At 44.9% G+C, this 26,505-nt stretch overlaps 1 protein-coding gene across 2 annotated transcripts in view; it reads left to right on the top strand.

Moving 5' to 3' along the window:
* The first annotated feature begins 1,768 nt into the window (after positions 1-1,768).
* The window catches only part of LOC131206872 (tyrosine-protein phosphatase Lar), a 73,703-nt gene continuing 48,966 nt past the window's right edge, over positions 1,769-26,505 (top strand). For both annotated transcript variants that reach the window (XM_058199457.1, XM_058199456.1), the window contains exons 1-4: positions 1,769-1,811; positions 2,117-2,252; positions 3,548-3,702; positions 21,662-21,844. In XM_058199457.1, the coding sequence (XP_058055440.1) occupies positions 1,769-1,811; positions 2,117-2,252; positions 3,548-3,702; positions 21,662-21,844 (517 nt within the window). The remainder of the gene's footprint in view (positions 1,812-2,116; positions 2,253-3,547; positions 3,703-21,661; positions 21,845-26,505) is intronic.

Below are 26,505 nucleotides of genomic sequence, written 5' to 3'. Positions count from 1 at the left end.
TGCTAGACGGCCATCGAATTAAATGGAATAGAAATAGCACAGGTTATGCACATTTCAAAAAACGTATTGATATATCAACATTATACAACATAATCAACATTTGGACATAAGATAGCTGTCCGCCAATAATACTTTAATTATTCGAACTTGACTATTCGCCTTACTCGCTGCAGAATAATGGAGAAAGCTACTCTTCGGATGCTACCGATCTGCCGTCATGCAATGGCTAACTGTCTCATGTATTGATGTATTGATAAAACTGGGCATTCTGAATCGTCCACCGTAGTGGTAGTGAATGATGCAAAAGTGTTGCAAAGGTGTTGTCCATTACTGTAGTCGGCCAAACAGAGAGAGTCCACCGTCCACGCATTGAACGCAAATTAATGTTTTCCATTCTCCCAGAATGGACCAACTTCTTTTGGTCCTTTTTTTCTGCTCGATCTTTCGGATCCACATTACCATTGTTTTGTAATTGTTACTTTCTAATTACATTTTACCCGCAGCAAGTGCGCTGAGCGGGCGCCCCGATATGTATTCGCCCCCAAACCAGTATCCCCACGTTATTTGTACCTTTCACCTAAAAGGAGCGAGCAAACGTTCCGGAAAATGTTTCATTTCTCTGCCCTCATGTTGAAAAAGGAACGGATTTTGCGAAAATCACATCGGCAGGAGCACTGCGCCTTGGCGTTGATCCGCCCGTATAATCCCCTGCAACCGTATGCAAATTATGTGTTCGTCGTGGAAAATTTATGGTACCACAAAACCACCCACTCGTGCGGGGGCCCTCGAAGAAGTGTTGAGAAACAAACATAAACCGAAAACGATTAAAATCACTTTCGCGCTCCGCGCGGATTGGCCCCGGGGTTCTCCCGGGCACAAAATGGCGGTATCGTGGCCTTGTTTTGGAAAGAAAAAGCCCAAATCGATTAGTACACAAATCTCGTATGAAAGTCATCAATCTTGGCGTGTGGCGCGGAGCATGGCGGCGAGGGCCCCGGAAGCGATCGGTTTCCCGGCGCTTCCGTTTCGATTGTAGCAGCATGGATGAAGGATTGTACTGTGTGTGCCCGATCGGAAGGAAGGAAGCCGTTGAAAGCATGAATTTCTCTCGAGCGCCCACCGTTCCGTCGGCTTCGGAACGATCAGAAAGAGATAAAGATAAATATGATTGCGCCTTTTTCGAACAGGGCTTCCATGTTTACCGATACGTTCTAGGCTTCCTCCATAAAAATAAGGTTTGCCGCGCCGAGACACCAAGGCATAACCGAAAGACAGGCCCGCCCGACGACGTGTGTCATCAATTTTCGCTTCCACATCTCTTCGACTTTGCACTCCACTCGTCTTTTCCGTAGTCCCCGTATGTACCCGACCAATCCTGATCCACCAGACTTTCCTCAATCAATCCACGGATGAAGCGATATTAAAATGAGTAAGAGAAGGCAGGGCAACCAAAACTTGCGTGTTGTGTCGTAAATCTGTGCAAAACATTAGGGAAAGAAGGCGACGGTTATTTATTAGCTCCTCAACGGGTTAGGATAGGCAGTGTGATAGGCTCGACGACACTCGCTTTTGGATCGCCTCGAAGTGTGTTACTAATCTGCAACAGAGAGAGAAAGAGTGAACGAGGAACGATTTGCATTCTTTCGATGCACGTGTTAGCCATTTTTCGTCTGCGGAAAATCCTTCTCTCTGTCGTTGTGCGCCGTGCTGCAATGTGAATCCTCGATCTGTAACCGTTTCTCCGTGTGTTCTACATCGACTATTGCAGATGGAAATTTTTCGGATTTTCCATTCATTTATCTTACACGTAAGTTTTTCCCGACTTTCCGGCCGAATGTCGGTGAATAAGGTTCACGGTGGTGAGATGTAATATTTTCAACAGTTTGTATGCCCCTTTTTTCGATTATTTTATTTTAATCTTTCGATCCCTTTTTTCAGTTTTTCCGGAAGTGTAAATTATTTCAGTTCCCACTTCAGCTCCCACTTCATTTGTTCTGATGACGTTATTTTTACACGCATTATATTATGCAGCTCAATTGAGGCCATAATTAACGTTCAACACGCTGCACATTGCACACTTCTTATTGAGCCATTGTTTTTATTTACTTCATTGCAGATCCCCCCGAGATCATCAAGAAGCCAGTCAACCAGGGAGTACGAGTGAGCGGCGTGGCAACATTCTTCTGTGCAGCCCGAGGTGATCCCCAGCCCACGGTGATTTGGCGCAAAAATAGCAAAAAAATTATGAGTAAGTATCCAAAGCTTATCGGCGTACATTATAAGGTTGGGACAAAAACGAAATCCATTATTATTGCGTAAAATTTAAAACTTTAATTAAGATGTCTCCGCACAATCTTCTCCAGATCCCAATTTCTTATCACTCAGGAGGTTTTGGCAGGAAGGAAGATACGCATTATAAATTTCATAACCAAACTCCGGGATTGTTTAAGAAGCAACTCATAATAAATTATTCCTTTCAACTCCCACCAAATACACAGTGGAACCTTTCTGGCCGTTAGTTCTGGGTTTGTCACCTTCATCGCGCTCTGACCAAGATCTTTTTCGCTTTGCGCAAATGGTTTAAAATGATTTTTTAGCAGATCTTTCACTCTTTTCCTTTAGTACCGAATTTACTATTTGTTGATTTACATTGTTAGTACGCTGTAACTCATAACTGAATGGAATAATAAAGAACCAGGAAAGGAATTTTGTAGTTTGATATCTCACGTAGACAACGAGCATAAACATGAAATTGTGTGAACGATAGTTTAGGAGATATCGATCACTACAGCCATCTGTCGAGAAAATAATGGATTTCGTTTTCCCCGACATAATTTTATGTATGTCCATTGAAAAGTACGCTTTAGACAGATGACATTAAGTATCAACAATTTGCATAAACTCACAGGCTCCAGTTGGCAGCTTGAAAATATTGTTTGAAAAGTACCGAAAAAGTGAAGTAAAAGTCATAAGTTGCATTGGATGATTGATATTTGCTCAAGAATACCAGAGATAGATATCAATCAGTTTCAAGCATTACGGCGGAGAGCATGTTTTTCAGAGTGTACATTTTGACCTAGTCTGATTGGATTTACATATCATTATTTACATTGATACATATGATATTGGATACATTTGACGTTTAGCGTGTTGCCACCTTCCTAAAATTGTGTCAGTAGAGTTTAAATCTACATTGCGAAAGTGTCGTGTTATTGGGTATTGTTTGGCGTCTGCGAGTCTGAAGTCTACGCAAGTTTAGGTTGCATCAAATTACTAATAATAGAAACATGAATCATGAAGTTTGACATGTAGACACGCCGCTACACAATTCATTAGTTGGTACACCGCCTAGCTTCTGCTTCGGTACCACGGGACAGCGGGTCACTTTGGTTGGCTGCGCATGAATCAATCCTAATTGATAGTTGGCAGCGCGACCCGGGCAGGTCAATCGCAATAAACTTAATGTCATCGTCCAACGTGCGTGCAACAGTAATATTTCACCGGCGACCGTTTGTCAATTTCTTCTCTAAACTATACTTACAGTGAGCCAATCCCGGTACACGGTGCACGATGCTAATGGAGTTTCAATGTTACGGATCGAGCCCGTGCGTGCCGGCCGTGACGATGCACCGTACGAGTGTGTGGCCGAAAATGGCGTCGGCGATGCGGTGTCGGCCGAGGCGACGCTGACCGTCTACGAAGGTAAGTGGCAATCTATGTAAAGCGTGAAAATTTTCAAAAAAAAGGAATCCCCGTTCAAAAGTGATCCTGATCCTGAAGGAGAGCAGGTTGAAAGTGTCGAACCGTTCGAGGGTAAACTTTTCTCATCATACCAGGGCCTCTTTGGACCCGGGCCGTTCCTGCAGATAAACGGTTCCAGAACGCGATCGCCGTCGATGTAGTCTGCGCCCGGCGCGGCCCGGCAACAATTATGCACCAGAGCTTCCAGCGTCGACGTGCGAAGAGATTTGCATGATTAATTAAAAGTATTTCCTCATATTATGCTAATCATCCCACGAGAGCACCGTGATTTCGGTGCATTTCGTGATCGCCGCACCGAACGCCGCTTCTTCGCGCGACCAGCTGTGGCCCCGAACGGCGGCAGCGTTGGAATTAGGATGCAAAGTAGTTCCGCGGTGCATATTTCTGCGACCGGGGGCAGAAATAATTTCGGATTTCATCCATTTTTATCTACCGAGCTTTGTGCTTTTTGGCCAAAAAAAATGTTTGCCACGGTACAGCTTAGCGAGCGACTTCCTCTTCCTGCAGCTCTCGGGAAGCGGCCAAAGGCGTTTTGTGCATCTTGCCCGCTCGGAGAGGATGCATTTTGGATCGCCTTGCGCGGCACTGCGTTCAGTCGTCGGGCACCAGGAGTTGGTCACGAGGGGGTGATGAGTGATAATGTTAAATAATTTATTCATTGATCCTATACAGTAGCCGCCACCGACCGGAAGACGACCCGGGACCATTGTAGGCCGGGAAAGAAAAGTACACTTCTTTTTGCGAACTATAATTTGCTCAATATCATGCAAATTGTGGGGCTTTTGCAAAACCCAGGCTTTTAATGCCGCGGCGAGATGTGAAAGCCGGACGAACCTTCTTTCTTCCCGTGCAGCGGCAGCTTTCGCAAAAGTGTAATCATTAAATGGAGCATTGTGCAATTTAATTTTTTTAATTTTTCCTCTGCAATTAAGGCGTGTGCTTATGTTGTTAATTTTTTTAAGACTGGGACTACTTAGGACTGTTGACAAATGTAGTAAATCTCTTGACTGATGCACTGTTGGTTTAGATTATTATAAGGTTGGTTAAAAAATAATCCATTATTTTTGGATGAATTTCAAAACTATATTTAAGAGGTTTTCGATGGTTCGATTTGCGTCAAATATGCACCATTTTGTTGGAAAATGTGTTGCCTTTTTTAAAAGCCTTCCTAATGCCTGTAGAAGATTTAGTCCTTATTAGCGGAAAAAACCCGAGCAATCCATTTTCACAATCCTTTTTTGATCTCAGTTTTTCATCACTCAGAAAATTTTGCAATCAGGAAAAAATTGTGTCAATCATTTGGTGCATGGTCCGGACTATACGGTGGATGCATTACAAACTTCGCACAAAAGCTCCCGGACTTTCTTGCAAGTCACTAAAGACATGTCTGGCATTTCGTTGTCCATGCAACACTCAATTTTCTCTTTGGTGACTTCCATTGTTTACCTCCTGTAACTCACAAACGAATGGAACAAATCGTCGGTACTTCACGAGATACCGATACTACTAAAAGCATCTACCGAGAAATTAATGGATTATTTTTTCCCCAAACCAATATCATGATGGTTTGATAATTATTGAGTTGACAAATGAATACAAAAACCTTCGTTTCGTTTGGCTTTTTATGCCATAAACTTTAATATAAATTGTTTGTTGAACGTTGTGCCCACTGGCCAATAATTTATCAACATATTGTCCTGCTGCTGACCAGGTGAAGCGTTATGCGTTCAAAAACCTTTTGTTAACACAATTTCAATAGCACCCCCGTCGGACATGGTAGAGTTTATTACAGATAGCAGAAGCATTTAGTCTTAGAGCTTGGCTGCCTGCCTGCCTGTCCCACTCCTGCATGGCCCTAGGTCATGAGCTACACAGCTGTTTGTTTATTAGTTTCGTTAGAGATTTACATACATGCAGTCGTCCGGGAGCTAACGAGCTGCTAAGGATCGCCCCACATGAGCAGCCAAACGACACGTATCGTACAACCTTTAGATAACGGAGACCAGCTTTCTATTCACCGGGCGGCGATTCCTTTCCTTTCACGGCAAAGTCCTTCAGAGTGTAACGCTCAACAAACCGAACGGCTCGCTACTAGGACCCTGCCAGCATATCGTTGCAAAGTTTGCTTCAGAGTCGGAGCTGTGTCTGTGCATGATGCTGGATTGCCTTTTCGATTTTACGACATGTGAACGATGCGGGCCACGGTAATAACGATGTAAATAATAATAATTCTTGGCATGTGTGGCATAATACACCGCACCGATTCCGATGGAAAGAAATCGTTGAAACTGAATCCCCTTATTTTTTGTAGAAGGTTTTGTTTTCCGAATGCGAATGAAACCCGACACCGCTCACCCGGTGGGTGGTGGTATGCAGATGTACAGAGAGCTTCTTTAGTCATTTTGAAGTCTGCCCCGGAAGCATAAAGACCACCAGACAGCGGCAGACCTTATCGTGAAATGTTACTGGGGTTTACTTTGTTGCCCTTAGGCGGCGCAGGAGTTTGTACCGCGAAGCGTAATGCAGTGAAGCGAGTGGTGCGCTTTTATTCGCGCAGGATGGCTCCTGGAATGGCGTAGCAAGTTGCCACCGTGCCAATATTTCCGCCAGTGCCTTTCGAGCATTTTCGGACATAAATTAAGCTCTCGCTCGCACGCTCGCCCGCGAGATTGCCGTCTGTTTTTGTCCGGTGTCCGTAAAGTGTGCGGTTTACTTGTGGGGCAGAAACCCAACTTTCTTGGGTTGTGGCAGTAATTCTTCCGTACTTTCCCGACCGTGGCGACGACGCGGGTTAGGCGACCATCCATTTACCCCGATTTATCCAAGATGACAAGCTCACACTGTGAGCAAGCGCTACGCACCGACTTTCAACGCGCAAGGACCCCCACGTGGCTTTTCGGAAACAAAAACAATAAACCAACACAGTGGTTCGCGGTGCGGTTCATCGCATAAAAGGTCGGCCTCACTGTCCCTGGGTTTTCCTTTTCGCGTAGTCCCTTTATTTTCGGACCACAGCACTTGTTTTGTTTGCCTTTCCGCTGTGTTTTCCCCCCCACTGTTGGCGTGCGAAGAATTATTGGCAGCGACTTTCTTAAATACGTTCTCGTTCACTTACGCTGGGGAAGAACTTTTTTCCTTGCTTTGTTATCCTATTGCTCAAAAGTTCCTGGGCTCCCGGCCTCGTCGGACCCCGGGCGTGTAAGTTACGGGCCAACTGAAGCCATAATTTGTGCGGGATATTGTGCGTTTGTGGTCTTGTTTTCCACGCTCTCAGATACTGTGTTTAATAAAATGCAAAATTGAGCGCTAACTGGTCAATGCATTAGCGGCGCGGGGTTCGAGGCTATACGAGGGGTGATCAAAAAGTTTTGCGAAATTATAATTTCCGCGGGCTACGTGCATTCGATTTTGGATTTATTTTGTGACATTAGGTTGCTACACATGTCAGTGATTTATGATGAAAAGTTCGGCAATTTTGAGTAATCAGTCAATTTTTGACAGCTGTTTTGCTTGGACAAGATTTGACTTATCAGCGATGCCGTCTTTATTTCCTAAATCATATCGTAGCTAAGGTAGCTCCCAAATCTTATCGGGCTAAGAAAAAATCTCAAGGGCCAGATCTAGAGAATGAGGTAGCATCATTAGTTTGTTGTGTTGGCCAAAAATTCGCGAAGAGACCACGATGTGTGGGCAGGGACGTGACAACCAATTTTGGGGGTCTGGGGATCTCCCACAAATCTGGGCGTTTGTAACGGATTTTTATCGGGCAAATTATGCATAACTTCGAGGTAATATTCGTTGTTGACCGTTCTAACCTTTTGCAACAAGCCATGCCCCACGGCACTGCAATCGAAGAAAACTGTAAGCAAAACTGTCCACATTCGACCAAACTTGGCCTTTCGACGTTCGCATCTTCTCGACCCTCGGATAACGATTTCAACCACCATAAAGCCTGCTTTTGGTTCCTAATAGCCTCACCATCAGCCACAGTCAACATTTCGGATGCGTCTGCGCTTTAGTTTCGTTTTTCACACAAAGATTCTTAATTCTTTAAGAATTCTTTTTAAATTCTTTAATTTTTTTTTAATTTCTTTTTTTTTCTTTAATTCTTAATTCATAAAGATTCTTTGTCATAAATTTTTTGACAGAGACAAAAATCGCCGATGAGCCAAACCTTGTCCAAGCAAAACATTTGTCAAAAATTGAACGATTATTCAAAATGTCCGAACTTTTCATAATAAGTTACTGATATGTTTAGTAACCTAATGCAACAAAAAATCGGATGTACGTAGCCAGCGGAAATTCTAATTTCGCAAACCTTTTTGATCACACCTCGTATTTGTGTTTGGTGTGGTGGTCTGTGGCCGACAGCTTGAAAGCGGAAACTTTTCTAATAGACTCTTCCGTTTTCCGTCACGAATACGCTAATGCGCGTCGTTCTTCATCTCGCGTTTTTTTTTTACTGCAGCCAAACGTTTTAGTTTATGGGTAGCGCTTTCATTGCGCCTCAATGTGTTGTATTAAATTAAACTCGTACTTTACAACCTCGCAAACCACATCTCAAAATGGTTCCCTTAAAATACTTTTTCACTGTAACTCCGACTATCTCGGCCGATCAAATCGTTCCGGGGCCGGCTCCCCGTCCCGTGATCAATGATTCATATTTCACAACGCTCTTGCAAGAAGCACTTAAAATTACTCCATTCATGCCCCAATTCTTCGTCGTAGTAGTGGTATGGAGATTTTTCAAAATGAATGTTTAACCCAATCCGGAGAGAAAACTCCGCTCCGCGAAGTGCTTGGAAGGCCAGCCTCAAAATGCACTGCAAAAGACAGCCGGGTTCCAGCTCATCCATTGGCACTGCGCTACGAAATCTCGCTGAAAAAGGCTGACGTTGTCACCGGCCGCAACACCAACCACCGTCGCCGCCACCAAGCCGCGCGTTCGCTCATCCGTTGCGCAATTTGTAAATTGTTTTGTGCTCTGTGCATCCATTTCTATTTTAATTTTTAATTTTCCATTGCATTGTACCGTGCCGTCGGGGCTGCTCTCCGGAGCGGAAGTGGTCGCTTCTTGCTACGTTGCACACCACTTTGCCGGCGCTTTTCCTGAGTTTCCCCGTTAAATGAACTGCAACACTGCCATCCCGGACGCGAAAGGCGGCCGCGGCAGCCGAGCGGCATCGGAGAAACTTTACCGAGGTTTTTAAATAGGATTGACTCGATCCGTATCCCACCATCATGATGCACAAGAATTTTTATCCTCCTGGACGACTGGCGGCCGCCGAACAGTGGTGTGGCTTTCCATTACTGGCTCTCTTTAGTGCCCTGATGAAAAGCGATTTAAATATGCTTGTTTGTGTGCTGCACATTTTGATTTATTTGGATGCGGTAATTGCTGGGTCGAACAAACTCCAATTCGTCGCGTCGTACAATCACTGCTCAATCTTACTCAAACCTGGTGCTCAATCTTAGACTTCACGCGCCTTTTTCTCATCGATGTTGACAGAATTATCGACCGGAAACGGGGTGTCTCGTTGGCGTCCATTTGATAACCGCTTCCGCTTCGATTCAGCGAACCATTCGATCAACCGAATAAATCAACCCGCGCCGGGAAGGAATGGTGCTCCAACAAGCAGCCAGCCATTGTTGAAAGAGACAAGCCACGAAAACGGAGAAACGTTAATTCGAAACAGACTTCGTTCGCCGCTCTGCTCGTCGGTCCGCTCGAAATATTCACTTCCGAGAGCAGAAACTTCTTTTTATGCTAATGTTTTATAAATTTGCATTTATATTTATGTGTACAATCACCACCGGGGTGTTTCGGCGATCGCTCTCTCTCTCTCTCTCTCACTCACTGTCAGTCTCTCAGTGTATTTGTGTTTTGTCCCTGCGAATAGCGTATCAAAGGCGACACCACTGAAAATGTGTAAGAATCCCAAGAAGAAAGGGGGTTCCCAAAAAGAAAAACCGCCGAAACACGACCCTGATACACCAGTTTGCCATAGCTCTGTTTCGGCACAGAGCGGCCCAGTTCGTCGTGTAAGACCCGCTTACAGTAGGGCGGGCGATGCTGGCCAGTGCATCGTGGAGGTGTGCTTTCTTTTCTGGTAAATGAAAATTCAAATCCCCTGCACTTGACGCTTTTCGACGGTGTGACCAACTCGGGCACTTGAATATGCATCAAACGACTGGCGCCTGGCACGGGCAGTAGAACGACGAGTTGCAGCACTCGCGCAGTTCTTGACGTTCCCGGCCACTGGCCAAATGAACATCTCCACCCAAACCCCGGGAGCTCTTCGGAGGTTGACCGTTTGGCAAGAATAAGCATAACCGATGGAGACGCCTGGTCGCCGGTGTGTCCCCAGTTGTGACGGTGCCCCCGCGGACTCCGAAGGCGTTCCGAACCGACGCTCGGCTTAGCACAAATGGGCCCGCAGTTACACTGTTCATTGTTGCTTAAATGAAGAAATTTGCATTGTCCTTGCGCGCACAAGAAAACGGCAACGTTTGTCGCAGCAACGGAAGTGGCACACGCCCGGCCTCCTCCCGGTTCCGGTTCAGGGGGACTGAGATGGGGTCGTGGTGTGCCAGGAGGCAGCACACCAACCCCCGGTGCACAAAGGAATTACATTTTATTCGAGCAATTTTTCTTTCTGACGAATATTTCGGGCCAAGAGGCTGGCGCGAGCACATTTATTTCGGTCTCACCCTGGATTTCAGCGCCCGGAATGACGTGAACTTTGTGTATTGTGTTGGCCGTGTCCCCCTCTGCTCCGCCGGCTCAGCCCTGCCTTCGTTTCGTTCCACTAGAAAGTTGTGCGAATTTTCCCGTTTTTTTTCGCGCTCCACACGACAACGGGGCTTTGAAATGTGGAAAACCGTACAACAATGAGGCGTGAGATGGAAATGAGAGCTTTTTGTCCCACCAAACATCAACTTCAACAGACTCGCACGCCACGCGACTGGCACTGGCACTGGCTTCTCTTGAGAACCTCCCGCGTGCCTGATGTCCTTGCGCGAATCGGTGGTGCGTCGGAAAAAAGCACTCGGACTCATTACACAGCGGCAGCTGTTTCGCGCAGTGAGGTGAAATATCACACTGCAGTTGATTATCAGCTGGCAGTGCTGCCAACCGACATTCTCCAATTTTGCTTGGTATTTTTGATAAATGTGGATCAGCTCAAGTGGTAAATTTAGTTTGAGTTCGTTGCAGTCGCCGTATTTAAATGTTGATGGTTACTTGTGCACCGATTGCCGAACTGAGTAATGCTTACCCACTGCTACTGGGAACTGGGAACATAAATAAACTCACTCGGCTCGGCTCACTGCCGCTGTCTCGATCGTTCTCGAGTAATGCTTGCAAAGCTCGCTTGATGTTGATCGATTCGCAGTATTTAATCACATCCTTGCAGCGGCGAACGCGCCAGTGCAAATGTTGTTGCATTCGTAAGACTGTGTTTTGCAAACCAGATGACCGGCTAGATTAGTGTGTTCGTTTTGGCCAATAGTAAACTCTGACTCTGGCTGCCCCAGTAACGATAGACTATTTGAGCCTTGGTTCATGTACGAAACTAACAGTGGACGACTGGAAAGTCCCAGTCCCCATAACTGAAACCCTTATCCGTTACAGTGTTCGTCTTTTCGGCCTTGGAAAAGACATTTCTTATGCCCCAGGGTTTTTCTGCGCCCAAAAAGATTTATATGAAGACCATAACAACAATGAAACTATATTTCCAATTCTCAATAGTTAAAGAAGCATCAATCGGAGCCTAGCTTAACTAAGCACTCTGAAACTGTTCATGTTTTCTAAATGCCGTTTAGTGGATTTCAATATACAAGTCTGGATAAAAAGTTATCTATTACTTTTGGGTGGAATTCAAAACTTTGTTTAAGATTCTTGCGATGATTTGATTTACATCAAATATACACCGTTATGTTGTGGAATTTGTTGTTATTTTAAAGAGGTTCGTAATGCCTCTCTTGTAGAAGTCCTGGTCGTTATGGGCAAACAAACTCTAGCAATCTATTTTCATAATCTTCCCTTGATCCCAATTTCTTATCACTCAGGAAGTTTTGCAATGCTTGAAAAAAGTGATAATCGCATGGTGCAAGGCCCGGACTATACGGTGGATGCTCTAAGACTTCCGAACTAAGTTCCAAAGTTTTTACCGAGTCGCTATAGACGTGTATGGCCTTTCGTTGTCCTGATGAAACAACGTTCCTCTTCTGTTGACTGATTCTGGCCGTTTCAGGTCAAGCTTCAAACGGTTAAACTGTTGACAGTAGAGATCTCAATTTGATGTTTGTCCACACGGAAGCATCAGTATTATAACAGTATCGGTATCAGTTCACATTAAAATAATTTTGAAAGTGTGAAGTGTCAGTTTGAAAATGAGCATAATCTTAAAATTGTATGATCGACACTTTACGAAACATCGATCACTACAGCCATCTACCGCTAAATTAATGTGGTCAAAAATGCGTGCACTTTTTCGTTTGGTTATAAAACAGAAACGGCTTAATATTTTTCGATGCTTGAACTTTTATTTGAAAGGTTAATTTATCACACTTTTTTATGGAAGACAAATTTGGTCAAATGTTCATCACAATTGCTCACAATTGGCAGTAGCTCATTCAGTTGACCTATTTTTGAATACGGTTTCGTTTGTATCTGGTCCTATTTCGGCAAAAGCAACCTGAATTTGGGTCTCGAAGAATCAACTTTTCAAATAAAAGTTCAAGCCGTTTTTATAACCAAATGATAAAGTGCACGCATTTTTGACCACCCTGTACTTAACATAATATGACTCCAAATCGTCCTCAGTTGGATGATGTAATTTACGATGTAATAGACTTACAGTTCGGGGTATTATCTAAAAAACTTCACGAACTTCTATCAAGCGCACGGTATATTTATTTCGAATTTCATTCCAAGGCACGTCCGTTCGATTGCACGAACCATCGGCTTCGGATTTTACCAATTGATCAACCAATTTACGGTGCTGGCCACTGCTACTGCCCCCAATGCGGGCACAACCCACAACGCGTTCCCCGGAACCATAAATCCAAAAACAACATCGCGGGTTTGCGGGTCAGGCGAGGGCAAAATTAACGTATGATTATGGCCCGTGCCCCGAAAACCAGTTTCACAGTTTCGCTTGCCAACTATTTTCAGACCCATTTGCGCGTCGCCATCGTCCCCGCCGTTGCGATCCTTAGCGCACCGCTGCGTCTAGTCTTCTCGCGATGGCCGCCCGATAAGTACGGCCATTATGCTTGTCGCCTACGCTAAATGGGGGTGGAAAGAATATTCGAAAATCGAGATCGTTATTCGCGATAGCGGCCGGCGGCCCTACGTGGACGGTACATTTCCGTCGTCCTCGTTGCGATGTTTCTCGGTTGGTCTTTGTGAAGAATGAAGAAAATGGCAACGGTGATACGACGCCGGGCACGGCAAACTAAGGACCCGGAAGTGGTGAGGGCCACGGACGCCGGTGGTCATCACAGATGAAGAGATATGTTGCCAGACTCACAGACCTTCCACCGTCATGGCGGCGTTGCGCCCAGGTCCTGCCGAGCCGAGGGTTTTTCTTCCTGGTCAAAAGGCAGCTAGCGGCGTCGTGGAACCTCTCACCACTATCGTGGGCCGGTGAGAGTTGTAAAGTAAATAGAAAAGAGGACAGAAAGCGTGGTGGTGTAGAGCAGAAGGCCAACCGCCAGTGCCCAACCTTACCCGTTGAGTGTGGCGAATCGGTAACATAGTTTATAGCTGGCACGTCTTCCGAGGGCGCACTAAACGTCCGCCAACGTGTGTATGCAGCTTTGGGGTCTAAGAAACCGAAATTCAAACCACTGCGAGACACGTGAGTGTGTTCCCATTACAATTAATTTCAATTATGCTAGACGTTAACGTAGTACATGTATTATTTTGTTTCAATTATATGTGTCGGACCGTCTCCTGTACGATTGCGGGTTTTATGGCCCTATTTTTTTCTTTGGCCCACTGTGTTCCTTCCTTTCTGTCCATTCCCATGCACTGGACCATGTTGCTCTGTGTGTGGGTGTGAGGGTGGACCATTGTGGTATGCACAGTGAGTGTATTTTACCGTTAATGACGGTTAAAACGATAAGGGCAGACGAAGAACTCTGTAAATTACAGAAATGGCGAACTTTCACATGCGAAATAGGGTGAACTTTTGCTACACTTCTCCGGCTGTGGCGCATATCGGCCACAGTCGGAATGATGTAGCAGGCAGCTCCGTCGTCGGGCTGTGCACCAGAGCGTACGATACTAGAGACTGTGTCTGGCAAAGTTCTGCTGCGATCGTTATGTACACATTTCATTTCACAAGGAAGATGGCCGGGCTCTGGCAGGAAGGTTTTTATGTAAGCGCTCTTCGGGAGAGAACACAAATCGTGGTAGTTGTCGAGAAAAAAAAACCGTGCAGCTCCACGAGTATTTGCAATGGAAAATATGGCCAGCCCTGGTTGAGTCATTCCGAAAGTTTCCCGAAAACTGTAATGACTGTTAAATTGGAGGCTAAAGTGCACTAATACTTCTCGCAAAAAAAATCCACTGAGCAAATTTTGCTTGCACGCCGGTATACATCCGGAGGGATTCTCAACAAACGGGGAGTGGTTTCAGATGGATACTGTTCTACCCAAAACTAGAGCAAGTGTACATTTGGCCACCACTTCCTTCTTCTCAGCTGTGCATTAAAAACGCCTCAATTCTTTATTGGCTAATTGGGGTTTTCCAAGAACGAATGAACTGATTGTTTTATTGAAATACACCATATACCACACCATATAATGCAGAGGATTATGAATATTATTATGTTTTTTTCTATTTTATTATCGTATTATTGGGTTGTTATTTGATGTCAGGTGTGGTCAGTGGATAGCGAATCAATATTTATTTCAGTAAAACAAAAGGCTCTATGAAAGAGGAGAATGAAAAATTTATGTTTATGATTAATTCAGTCAAAGGTTGTAAATAATGTCTGCTCTTTTACGAATCTTTGATTAATTGTTGCCAACCTTAATACCTTTGACAAACGCCATTCTTGCCAAACAGCGTCATGCAGTCCTCAGTTACTATTGTTGACCAGATTGCCGATGGTAAAATATCAATCTGTTTTCAAATTGGTTTCCTTAAGTTTCAATTAGGATTTCTACTGTTTCTTTGCCATTTTTGTCATTACATTGCTTGTTTATGACCATTTGAAGATTTTCATCTACTAGTTTGCAATATTATCAGGTTTTTGCCATCCTAAAAGCGTAGAAACAAGGTAGTATCCAGTGAATTCAGCATGGGCCTTTACTCCCGTTGAAAGAGATGAAAAGGCTTCAAGCTTAAAATATCTCAAACGATAATAATATCAACAACATTCACTTTTTAAATATCAAATCATGTAAAAAATCACGTAATTATTCATCATAAACCGAGAACTTCTAAAGTCCTATTAATCTTGTTTGACCACTGTATTTAACATTCGTCGGCAATTTGAAAGCAACCCAGTGAATGTACTGCCTATTAATGTGCGGAGTCCGCTGAAGAGAACATAAGACCAAGTTCTGGTACTTTACATGCAGCTCCGGACACGGCGAAAATGGAACATCCTTGTCAGCGTGTGTTGTGTAAGCAGGGTTCGTGGTTCGAAAAATTCATTTCACACCAGACCAGACGCTGACGAGTGAAAAACTGCCCCAAGCTAAAATTAAAATCGACCTCATATCAACCGCCGCTCTGCAAGGCAGGACACACAAGACTGCGTCCGTCCCGTGATTCAGCGCCATTAAATCTCCTTCAAAATGTAAGATAAAGCCACCAGTTCTTTTCCCCGTTGCCGATCAAATCATTCTTCCCGGGTTCAGTATCAGATTTCTTCGCTGCGCCATCCATCAGCGTTGCGCGACTCGCGAAGTCTCGATATCCGAAGACCGGAGGATGGAAGGACGACCACGGAACGCCAATGATTTGTTAGATGAAAATAAATGAAGACTGACATTTAGATGAAAAATGGAACAAACGGCTCTTTCCGCTCCTGCGGCGCGGGCCACGTCCACCAGGAAAGGCTTTTCTTTCTAGGAGCTTCGCCCGGTGTAACGAAGGAGCCGCACAACGACGTGTACCGATTCCGATTCCGGTTCGGCTTGGTTTGGAATTATTTAGATGAGCTGGCGAATAAATCACATGGCGGCGGCGAGCAAACAGACGGGCGTGTAGCTGTAGTGGTGTTAACGACCACCACCACCACCGGTTTCCGGTTCGTTCCATCCAGCGCGGGCAATTAATTAAATCCGTTAAACAACGCCGATCCTTTGAAGAGGAGGACGAATTGGTTAATCCAGTGCCGCGCCGCTATCTCTCGTCCGATCCGATCCGGAAGTGATGGATGAAGCGCCGGTTCGTTTAATTTGCTACAAAATCACATTTATCACCGATCATCATTTTGTGGTCGGGCGTGGCGCGCAGGATAACGGAGTTTATTAGTAAAATGTTGTAATTAGCCGCGATCGATCTTTGCCCAAAAAGGCAAAGCAGGACAGCCCGAAGTTTGTCGCGATTCGTAGTTTCAGAACGAAGTTCGTGTGTGTCTTATTCTAAATCAAAAATTAACAACAAGCTTTTTCATTTGAAAAACCTAGCCGTCTCTCCGATTGCCGAGTGATTGATTACTACCGCGTACTACCGAGCTTCACAAGCTTCATATGTTCCGTTCGTTAAATCGATAATTTTAAACCGTCCGGAGCAAATGGCTCCGGAGGCCGGAAGTATTCATGTATCTTCAGATGTGTACGCTCCAAAATGTATTTGCAACTTTCAGCGCAACACCCGGCGGAATGGGAAACTTTCTCATGAAGTGAAAATTTACAGCTCTCCCATGGGGGTCTACAGCAGATGAACCACCGTGCCCGATGATGATGCTGATGATGATGAGCAGGCGAAGAATTGGCCTCACAGTATTTGATCTCGAAATGCCTGCGACCCAGCAGCAGCAGCACGATGGGAACCGGATTTTCGGTGTGCGAGGTTTTCACACGCGCTCCGTAGCTGAAATAATTGTGGAAAACTTGTCCCGTGGGAGCGCCCTGGCAAAAACTGGGCATCCAACTGCTAACGCAGTTAGCAGCCGGTCGCCGTTTGGTGCGAATTGAACTGCCAACGACCGGTGGCGTCGGCGTCTGGGCAGAAAAAGCCAAAGAAAAGGTCTATTATAAAAACATTATTCAGAAATTAACTTCATAAACAGTCCACCGAGGGACGGCTAAGTGGAAACTCAAACAAAAATGGATTGTTTCCCTCATGGATGGTCCCAGTCCTTGTTTTGGCTTTGTGCTGTTTTTGCTTTCTTTCCGCCGGCACAGCTCGTAAGCGGATATATAGGTGGTCCTTTGTTGCGATTCCTGCCAGGATTGCGCTTATTTGTTGCCCTAGGACACCGGGTCGCGCGCCGTTTTCCGGGCCCAAAGATTACCATTCCAGGGGCGGAAAGTTTTGCTCCTCCGGAACTGTGGGAGCAAAAATGGACCAAAACCGAACGATGAGCTACCGTTGTGTAGACCGTTAAGCTTTCGGTGACGGTTGCCCACGGTTCGGCTAAACAAACTTAAAAATGCTCTACCGCTCAACAATGGTCGTTGGGACCCGAGACGGATTTGCGTGTAAAATGTGTTGATTAAAGGAAACTTTCGCGCCCCCCCCAGCATAAACCGTGTCTGCTTCACGTCACACGGAAACTGGGTCCCAATGGTTAACATGATTTGGAACTTTCCCATAAATGTGATCTCTTTACAACCTGAATTGAACGTGAAATTGTTAATGATTAAGGAAGGCTTCTGAAATGAATCCTCCAAATAACTGTTGATCTCTTTTATAATTTCCTTTTTTGTTTATTGCTGAAATTTGCTACATTCTTCTGAATTGCATTAAAATATTCGTTTTGTAATTTGATTCGTTTAATGTGGAACCCATTTTCCGATCTTCGGGATGTTTTGGGCTTCAAACTTAGGGAGATGGCTTCATGAGGAACAAAAAATAAGGGGAATTTCATTTGTGATTGTTTGTGATTCCAATAGGCACAAATGATTTTGTTTCAAAGTTGGCATCACTAAATACTCAATAACGTCTGGTATACGGTCCTTTTGAGAACAGTTAAAAGTTTATTTTTCATTTTTTCAAAATGCCTCAAATCTATTCAAAAAAGCAGTTTCATTAAATTTTGTTTTCCGGAATGACATTTCCGCTGCCAAAAAAGTGCCACGTTTTGAGCAGAAGGTCTTCGGTGAGCAAGCTCTATCGAAAACACCAGTTTATAAGTGATATGTAATGTTCAAAGAAGATCGAAAAAATGTTAACGACATGCTCGATTGTATGGCACGTCTCAATCTCTATTTTTTTATGTTCGACATGACATGCTCAAACCTCCTTCAACGTAAGTTGCCGACTAAAAGTTGTTTGATTTCATGTTGAAATCCTTTACCAGACGCCAAAACAAAGCCTAGAAGGTTATTGTGGTATTTTGCATTTATTCTGTTACTTGTGTTCTGATTTTTGTCTCTGGTGTTTTATGTGATCTTCTAAATCTGACGCCCTATTATTGACGAATTCGGCTTGTTTCCGTATCGTTTGCGGTTGTTGATGATAACTTTTTTTATATGTGAAATAAACTATTTTCCTTAGAAAAGGTACCGTCTTTAAAACCCAAAACTGCAGCCTTTTGAGAACACTTTCCCAAGCTTAAAATGTTTTTTTTTGGCAAAGATCTTCCGAACCGAATCCGCATTATCAATCTCCATATCACATTATAGTCTCTGTAACCATATTAAAACGGCGATTGGCGAACCAAAACCAAGCGCTGCTGGTTTAGCTCCGTTTCACTCAGCCATGGTGGAAGTTTTGCGAACCCGAACTCCGAAATGGTAGTATCATTATTTTAAAACTGCATCTGACCGTTTCTGCAACGCTCCGCCAAACCATAGTGACCGCTTTTGGGAAAGGGCTGCCCGGCCGCTAACCGCGTGACCCAAGCCTCAAACGGTGATTTGCCCACCCGGGAATGAAGTTTTAAACGTCGCCGCCAAAAATACTGTCAACAGCTGTCCGCCGCAGAGAAAATTGCCAAATTTCGGGTGGTGAATCTTTCGGGGCGCGCACTCCACACAACTCTTGGCGTGAACCCGACCAGAAAAACCCGACTGGCCGGCCCCAGGATAGAAGAGGCCGGATGCCCAGCATGATGCGGCGGCGGCCCTATCTGGGCTGTAATCTGGGCAGAAATTATTGTTTCTCAAACATGGCCGGACCGGTCGACTTTTTGCGGGTCCACCGGCACCGGCGGAAGCGATTTTGCTACTTTGTTTGCGCCGTGTCGAGCACAATGCTCCGCTTGTTAGTGAAGCAGACCAGACCACACGGCGCCAACCCGGCCCCGGCCGTGTGCAGAACAATATTTTCGTAACTGCAACTGCTTTTTGTGCCTGTGTAACAGTGCGCCATAATTTAATCCCTGGCATTTGCACTGCACAGTCCAGGCCAGGCAAGGTTTTCGCATCAAACTCTTAACATAATGCTGCGGGCGCGTCTCGGAGTAGATGGTGTGGCCCTGTGGGCGCTACTGCTAAACTACATTACTGTCAGGGCCGCACAAAGAGCGCATTATTGTGAAGGAACTGCGTCGCTTTGCTACTGTGCACCACCACTCGCCGTGTCTGGGTTATCCTGATGCAGGATCAGAAGGAAGCGCTGCCTGGGTAAAGCAAACTCCGACACTCGGATACTCGGATTGTAAATCTTGTATTATCATTGCCGAAGTCCCGCTTCCCGAATCAGTCTCGGTGTTTAGCGTTGTTCACACACAAATTCGACGCCATTAGAAAAACGATATGCACAGGCACACCGTGTGGAAGCCACTTAATTAACTTATTGTCTGCGTCAATTTGAAGTTGTATTTACGGGCGAGGTTCGCTGCGTGACACCGGGCTGTCATAAATGATTTCAATTAGTGTCGTGTTTAATTTTCGTGAAAGAATATTTCTCCTTGAGTCACTCGGATATCGCTGGAAGCGGGTGAAAGAGCACGAAAGCGCTGCTTCCGGGGCTGGTTGGCGGCGCAATGGGTTCAGCATATTTTTAAGACATCCTGCTCGATAAAGTAGATAATTAGTTTTAACTTTTTTGCGCTCCCACTCGTGCCAGACTGCGAATTGTCTCCATTTAATCCAACTAGCATCCAGCTCGCTCGACGCGACGCGGATATCTTTTAATCGCAACTGATAAGACCCTCATTTCTCGTTCGTAGCAGCACTTCCGAGGGTAACTGATTCGATCGAGCTTTCTGCTTTCGAGCTTCCTTCGCATGCTCCTGCGAGGGGACAGTAACAAAGTTTTGCCCGTCCTATCTTCGGACCGAAATCGAAAAGACGTGGCGGTGGCAAGAAAACGTAATAATCATCGCTGGACGCGCTCCGTTTACACATTTCACATTTTATCCATGATTTACGCGTCATTCTTCATTTGCCTCTGGAGAGGGCGCAGCATAAAATGAAATGTCCACTATTCGGTCGCAGCATCCCGCTGAACGCCGTGTCATCGGGATGATTTATTTTTTCCACCGTTCCCGGAAGAGGCTTGCGTCGTACGACCCGTCCTGGTCCGGGACTGCCGGACTGGCCTTGTTCTGTTTGGTCTGTGGGTGACGCTTAGAGATGGGTGAAAAAGTAACGCCGGGCAGCGGCGGAAATTGACACTGCGTATCGCATTATCTGCTGCCGCTCGGCGACTGCGCGTTCACCTGTCGAGTTAATTCCACATCCTGCTGACCACGTCGCTGACGGTGGCCGAATGAAATGTGACATTTGCGACGATACCAGGTCAGCCATTGTGGTTCCTGTAGAGTTTTTTTTCTTTTTCGATTGGCTCAGTTCTCAGCAAAGTTTCGCAAGGACCACGTTTTTCGTTATTTTGCCTATCTTGGACCTATGAAAAGTGATGAAACATGATGGGAGGACCTCTTGTCATGTAGCAGCACTTTGAAATTAAGAATGATGTGTGCCGTTGTCAGCATCATAAACATTTTTATTTACTGTTCTTTTTATTTATTTATTAATAATTTACCTTGTTTTATTTTTTTTTATTTAGTATGCTAGTATTCTAAAAAAAACAAATATTTTTTTATCGATAGAATTGTTTGCTATTGGCTACTCTTTTTTATCGAGAGGGCTTTTACTTCATTTGTTACTCTATTCTATTTATTTGTTGTTTATACTTTATTAGTGAGTGTATAAGTGAGTCTTATTTTTGCCATTGTTAGTCAGTTTTTTACTTTTGTGTTCTATACTTTATTATTTCTTTTACAGATAATTTGTTATTCTGATTACTATTTCTTTATCAATTAATGGGTTACTTGTTCTTCTTCTATCGATACGGTTCATTTATTGGCCACTTTGTGTTTTGTGTGCGAACACTACTGACCGCCGTTTCGTTATTACAACTTGCCATTACTTTTCTTGAATGTTTAATGTATAATCCAACATCGGGGTTCACATTGTGCACCCAGTGATGCCACAACATTCACCAGTCTTGGGTGCGCGCTGCAAGACAAAGAGGATTATGACCGCTTCTTGTTGCGGGAGAACTCGCTCCGGTATGCGCTCCAACCCAAGTCAATCCAACCACTTAACGAGCAATCGTAGCAAAGAAGCACCGGACCTCGAGAGTTCCACCGGCGTAAATACACCACGCGTTGGCGCAAATGTGTCTTCATCAAAGATGCATTAAAGCGCTAGAAGAAGATTGGTAGCGCTGGCCCGGAGCGGGTCCAAAAATTGTCGTGAAGCATCCACCACACCACACTAAAACTGTCCGTTTTCTTTTCTTACCTTCTTTTCGCAGGGGACAAAACACCGGTCGGATTCCCGGTGATCACCCAGAGCCCGACGATTCGTGTAATTGAAACTGGCCACACCGCCGTCATGCAGTGCAAGGCGACCGGCTCGCCGCCGCCCAAGATCTACTGGATCAAGGAAATGAAGCGTGTTGATATGACCAATCCACGCTACAGCATCAACAGTGAAGGTAAGCAACTTTTCCGTGCCCGGTTCCCCGTGGTCAGCAGTTGCCGTCCGGAAATGACGGCAACGACTCCGACGCAAGTAATGCCGTCTAATCTAATGGTTAATTTGGGCAGGACGGCAGGACCAATTATACATGCTCGCTGCATGCTGACCACATTTGTGCCTGTATGGCAGTAGCGTCGACGAATTGTGTAGGCCACTTTGTTGTGGGGCCCAGTTTGGCTGCTTTGGGCTGTCGATATCTCTGGGCTGTATGTGTGCCAGTACATGATTGGATACACTTTCCATGCAAACGTAAATGAGATGCTTGTTCATTACATTTATTATGGATTCGGCATGGTTTCCCCGGGCGATGTCCGTCCGTTACCCGATTCCGGCCCAAAGATTGTCGCCCCGTGCTGCGTCGGTCTGCGGTTTGTGGCGCACGGGCACACTACTCGGAAAAGCCCCGCACACCTCTTGCCAGTGTCGATGCATCAGTTGGGTGTGGGTTTCGAGTCCGACATGGCTCCTGGGCGAGCTGGTAAATAATTAATGCTACTTACAAAGCTGTTTGTACCAAACCCAAACAGAGCATCTCCATGTTGCACTGGTTTTGGTCATCTTGGTCATTTTCCAAACGCAAAGGGCTTTCTTGCTCTCCTTCTCACTCTCTCTATCTCTCTATCTCTCGATGGCTCTGTCACGCCATCAGTGCACAATACAAACATCCGACGCAAACATTGCATTAGTGATGTGAGGATGAGTCTATTTCGTGCTTTAAGATGTCCGAGTCCTCTGCGAAACAGTTGTGACGTTTCCTGAACAGTAGTTAAAATATTTAAATTGTTTTAAAGAGTATGTAAGTGAATAGAAATGGGATCGCTTTAAGCTTTGAAGTAAACTTTGCTACAAACGTAGTTTCGTATAGCGAGTATTCTCACTGCCATTTCATCTCACTTTAATTCACACAGGTAAAATTTTCAAGCAAAGCTGGAACGGCAACAGTACTACCTATCAATATTTGAATTCGATTGTCGATTGTCGATTTATATCCCGAACATCTTGATTTGACGTTACTTTACTAAGGCGATCTGGATATAGCTATTCTCTAATAGAATTAGAAACTTCTATGAGCCTATTTTGAAATATATAACAGGGTACATTGAATTATTTTCGCGATCAATTTCTTTCTGTGGATTTCTGGAGACGGATTCAGGCGATTTCTGGAGACGAACTCGTTTCAGAAGAACCAGGTTCACACCACTCCTTGGCCTCTTGTTTTGATTTAGAAGCATGGTGACGGACCGAAATCTTATCCATAGTGATGATTCGATATCTAGTTTATCTTACCGAAAAAGCTCAAAATGTTGCCGAGAAACTTGCATTCGATTGCGTTTTTGTTCCATTTTTAGCGAATGCGGCACCCATAAACAGCTTTTAGGAACCCAAAACTTCAGTCAGTCAATGGCTAGGCCTTATACTACATCTCTTTTAGTGATTCGACGATTTTTCAATACGATATCCCGTATTTTTTGTACGATTTCAGGTGTTGTGTCAGTTTTTTTACGTTTTTGACATGGATCGTCTTGAAGGCTCTTACGACCACGTTTAAACTCAGAAACCCCCCTTTAAACCCTTTAATTGAAGACGAAGAGTCCTTATACACTTTCTACATCCGTTCATAATTTTCCTTTCCTTTTTAACCTTGCAAAAATAAAAATTAAATCACGACTCGATACTTGATTGTTTCCATTGTAAAAAATATTGTGACATGTCGATACTTGTGACAAATAATAAGTGTCCGATTGAAATGAAACTTCACATACGTTCATATGAAGAGAGTACCAACATAACAAAAAAAATAGGCTCTTAGCAACGCCCTTTGGCAACGACCCGCAAAACTTAGTAAACAACCTAGTATTTCTCTTTCTCGTTCAGTTAGCCAACTGGCACCAATAAACCATTGAAAAATCATGCATTTAAGAACTTGAAATTATCGTTTCGGGCAACTACGAGGACGTTAATTTATTAAAATAAGATAGTACTATCACTTGCGCTGGTTTGCGCCTTATCGTTGCACGTGATTGCTTTTGGTGTAAACGGAATTACACCAATCCGCTGCTCGCCGTTAGCTACGTGGTAACGTGCAGTGGCGTGTCCATTCTTGGTTCCATTTGAAAGAGCAAGCATGAGGTGTGTGTTCTGATATCCTGATGTGTGTGCCCCATCGCTGCCAAACCCCGGAGCATTGCCCGTGGTTTGCGCCCGCTTACCTTTATGAATTTTCCACCAACCGGGCACAGTGCGGGAGTTTTTCCGGTATCGTGATGCATTAATCACGGGCGAAATTTTCCCATGCTAATTAATGAGTAATTCGCACCACCACCCCAGCGACAGCAACAACATCGGTGCTAGTTTCTTCTTCTCCTCGTTTTTCCCTCGTCGGCATTCCGTTTCGGTCAGCCCTCCTCGAACAGTGTGCTTGGCTGTGATTATCCTTTCCCGAGGCACAAGTACCCGGAGCCTCCCAAATTACCACGCGCGCACTCGTTTCACCGAATCTGGGCAGCGAATGCGCCACATTGGCCCGAGCGGATCGATTGACGCAAACGATGGCGTCGAGTATCCCGGCGGGAGCCATATTTTTTGCATTCGAAATTATTTATGAATCTCAGCGCGGGCGGGTCCTGTTTACGGTCCTGTTGCCGCGAAACAATGCCGGCCTGCCGGTGGACCATGGACTACCACTGCCGCCGCCGATTGGTTGGACGAGGCAGACATTTTCTCCCATTTTCCCGCGGCTCTTCTTCAAGCTGCGCGGTACCTTTCAGTTTCAGCGCCGAACCGTTCCATAAATAAATGTTGCCAAATTTATGTCAATAAATTGGTCCCACCGGTTGTTGCCGCAAAATCGGCCAACCGGCTATCGATATCGGGGAGCACACCGTGAATTGATCGCTCCCACCGCGTGTAACGCAGCACGCCGGCCATTTGTGCCGGTCGAGAGCGCACGCCATTTCGGCACAACATTAGTCGCCATTTCGGCTCAAATGAGTCGGGCCCGGCCCGGCCCGAAACAGGGGACTGATTTTCTATCGGTCCCACGAGAGTCCTTTTCCGATGACCTACATTTAGTGGATGTCAACCGGATCGACAGCCAACCTAAAATTAAAAGACACACATTATCAGCAGGGGATCATGTCCGGCGGTTTACAAAACGGAACACTTTTTTTATCTTTGTTTTGGTTTTTGGTCATTCATAATGTAAAAAAATGCAATCCTCACAGGTGAAGGTAAAGCCCTGGTAGTTGGAGCAATTTGAAATTGAGCATTTGATGAAGTTTTTATTGGTTCATTAAACAACTGAAACTCTATTCAGTAATTTAGCGAGTTGCAAAAAAATGATGTTACAGACCTTCAGTTTGAAATCATTCGCAGAAGGTTCATCTGGTATCGTTTGAAGTTCGTCCTTTTCGAATCTACACGCTTCAAACCGCAGTAACCACTGGAGTTGACAATCAACTATGTTTCGTATGCGACATCGCAATCTGTAACGTCGGAGAACTAAATCGCCAGCCACTCATTTGCAACGAATACTGTCGTCAAACTAAAACCAGATCCTCAAATCGAATGACTTTAATTAGTTCCCACCTTAGCTTTAACTTTTTAAAGCCTTAAAAAGTAATTGAAATCGCAACATGACTCCAAATTGCAACTGCAAAAGGTCAGGGTAGCCTCTGCATCAAAATGGAGCAATTGCCCAGTTCATTCGAAGTGAACTTGGATTTCCTCGAGGAGAGAAGATCAGAATTTCAGTTAATTATTTTTCATCCGCATGGCGATCTGAACTATAAAAAAGGAGTCACTTTAGAATAAAAATATTGTCACTAAAGCACAGATCTTGCTCGAAACGTATTAGAAAAGGCTTAAATGTTACGAAAACACTTCAGTTATGTTTGTGTGCGCCGTTTGACTAAAGAAAGCGAATGCTAGTGAGTTTCGTCGTCGTCGTTTACAGCCTGATTAGTGACGATACTCTTGGTCTACTGTAAATCAGTGGGTAGTAAATTTCGTGGTTGACAGACCACACCAAGGACGTCTAATCATTGCCTCTGGCGATAATCGTTTCAGCGTATCGCAAACCTAACTGGCGTATCCCAGGAACGTGTAGGCTTCATTGAAGAATTGAGATACCGTAAAATTGGTGCGCGATGTCTGCCAGAATAGAATACCTGAAACCTGTAGTTTGAACCACATCCTACGTATTCCTCCGCCCTTGCACGCCTTGCTATTTTTATTTGTTGGTGAAAAAAGAATCCTTACCGACTAGCAATCACGCCATGGGTTCGAGAAAAGTTAGAGGAATCTTTCTGTGGTGGATTGGAAATTTTTTTCCACCATTTGTTTGATTTGTTGACCAAATCTCTTGCCATTGGTGCTGCCCTTGTTTATTCCCGCTCAGCATACTAGACCCCTCTCCCCCGGGGGCCACAGCTTGTCGGAATGCGCATGGAATCAAAAATCAAACCCGACGTGAGTTACCGACGTGGCACATCGGGACCATTTAAATCCAAATTGCATTTCCATTAACATGGCACACCTTCTTCTCCGGGGCGAGCAGGAGGGCAGTAACACCTCGCTCAACCACGACCAGCTGGCAGCTGGCTAACGGACGCCACT

Source organism: Anopheles bellator, chromosome 2 (genome assembly GCF_943735745.2).
Source record: "Anopheles bellator chromosome 2, idAnoBellAS_SP24_06.2, whole genome shotgun sequence".
In the NCBI taxonomy this organism is placed as follows: Eukaryota; Metazoa; Arthropoda; class Insecta; order Diptera; family Culicidae; genus Anopheles; species Anopheles bellator.
The sequence above is the reverse complement of the archived record's forward strand: the minus strand, read 5'-3'. Positions and strand labels throughout refer to the sequence as shown.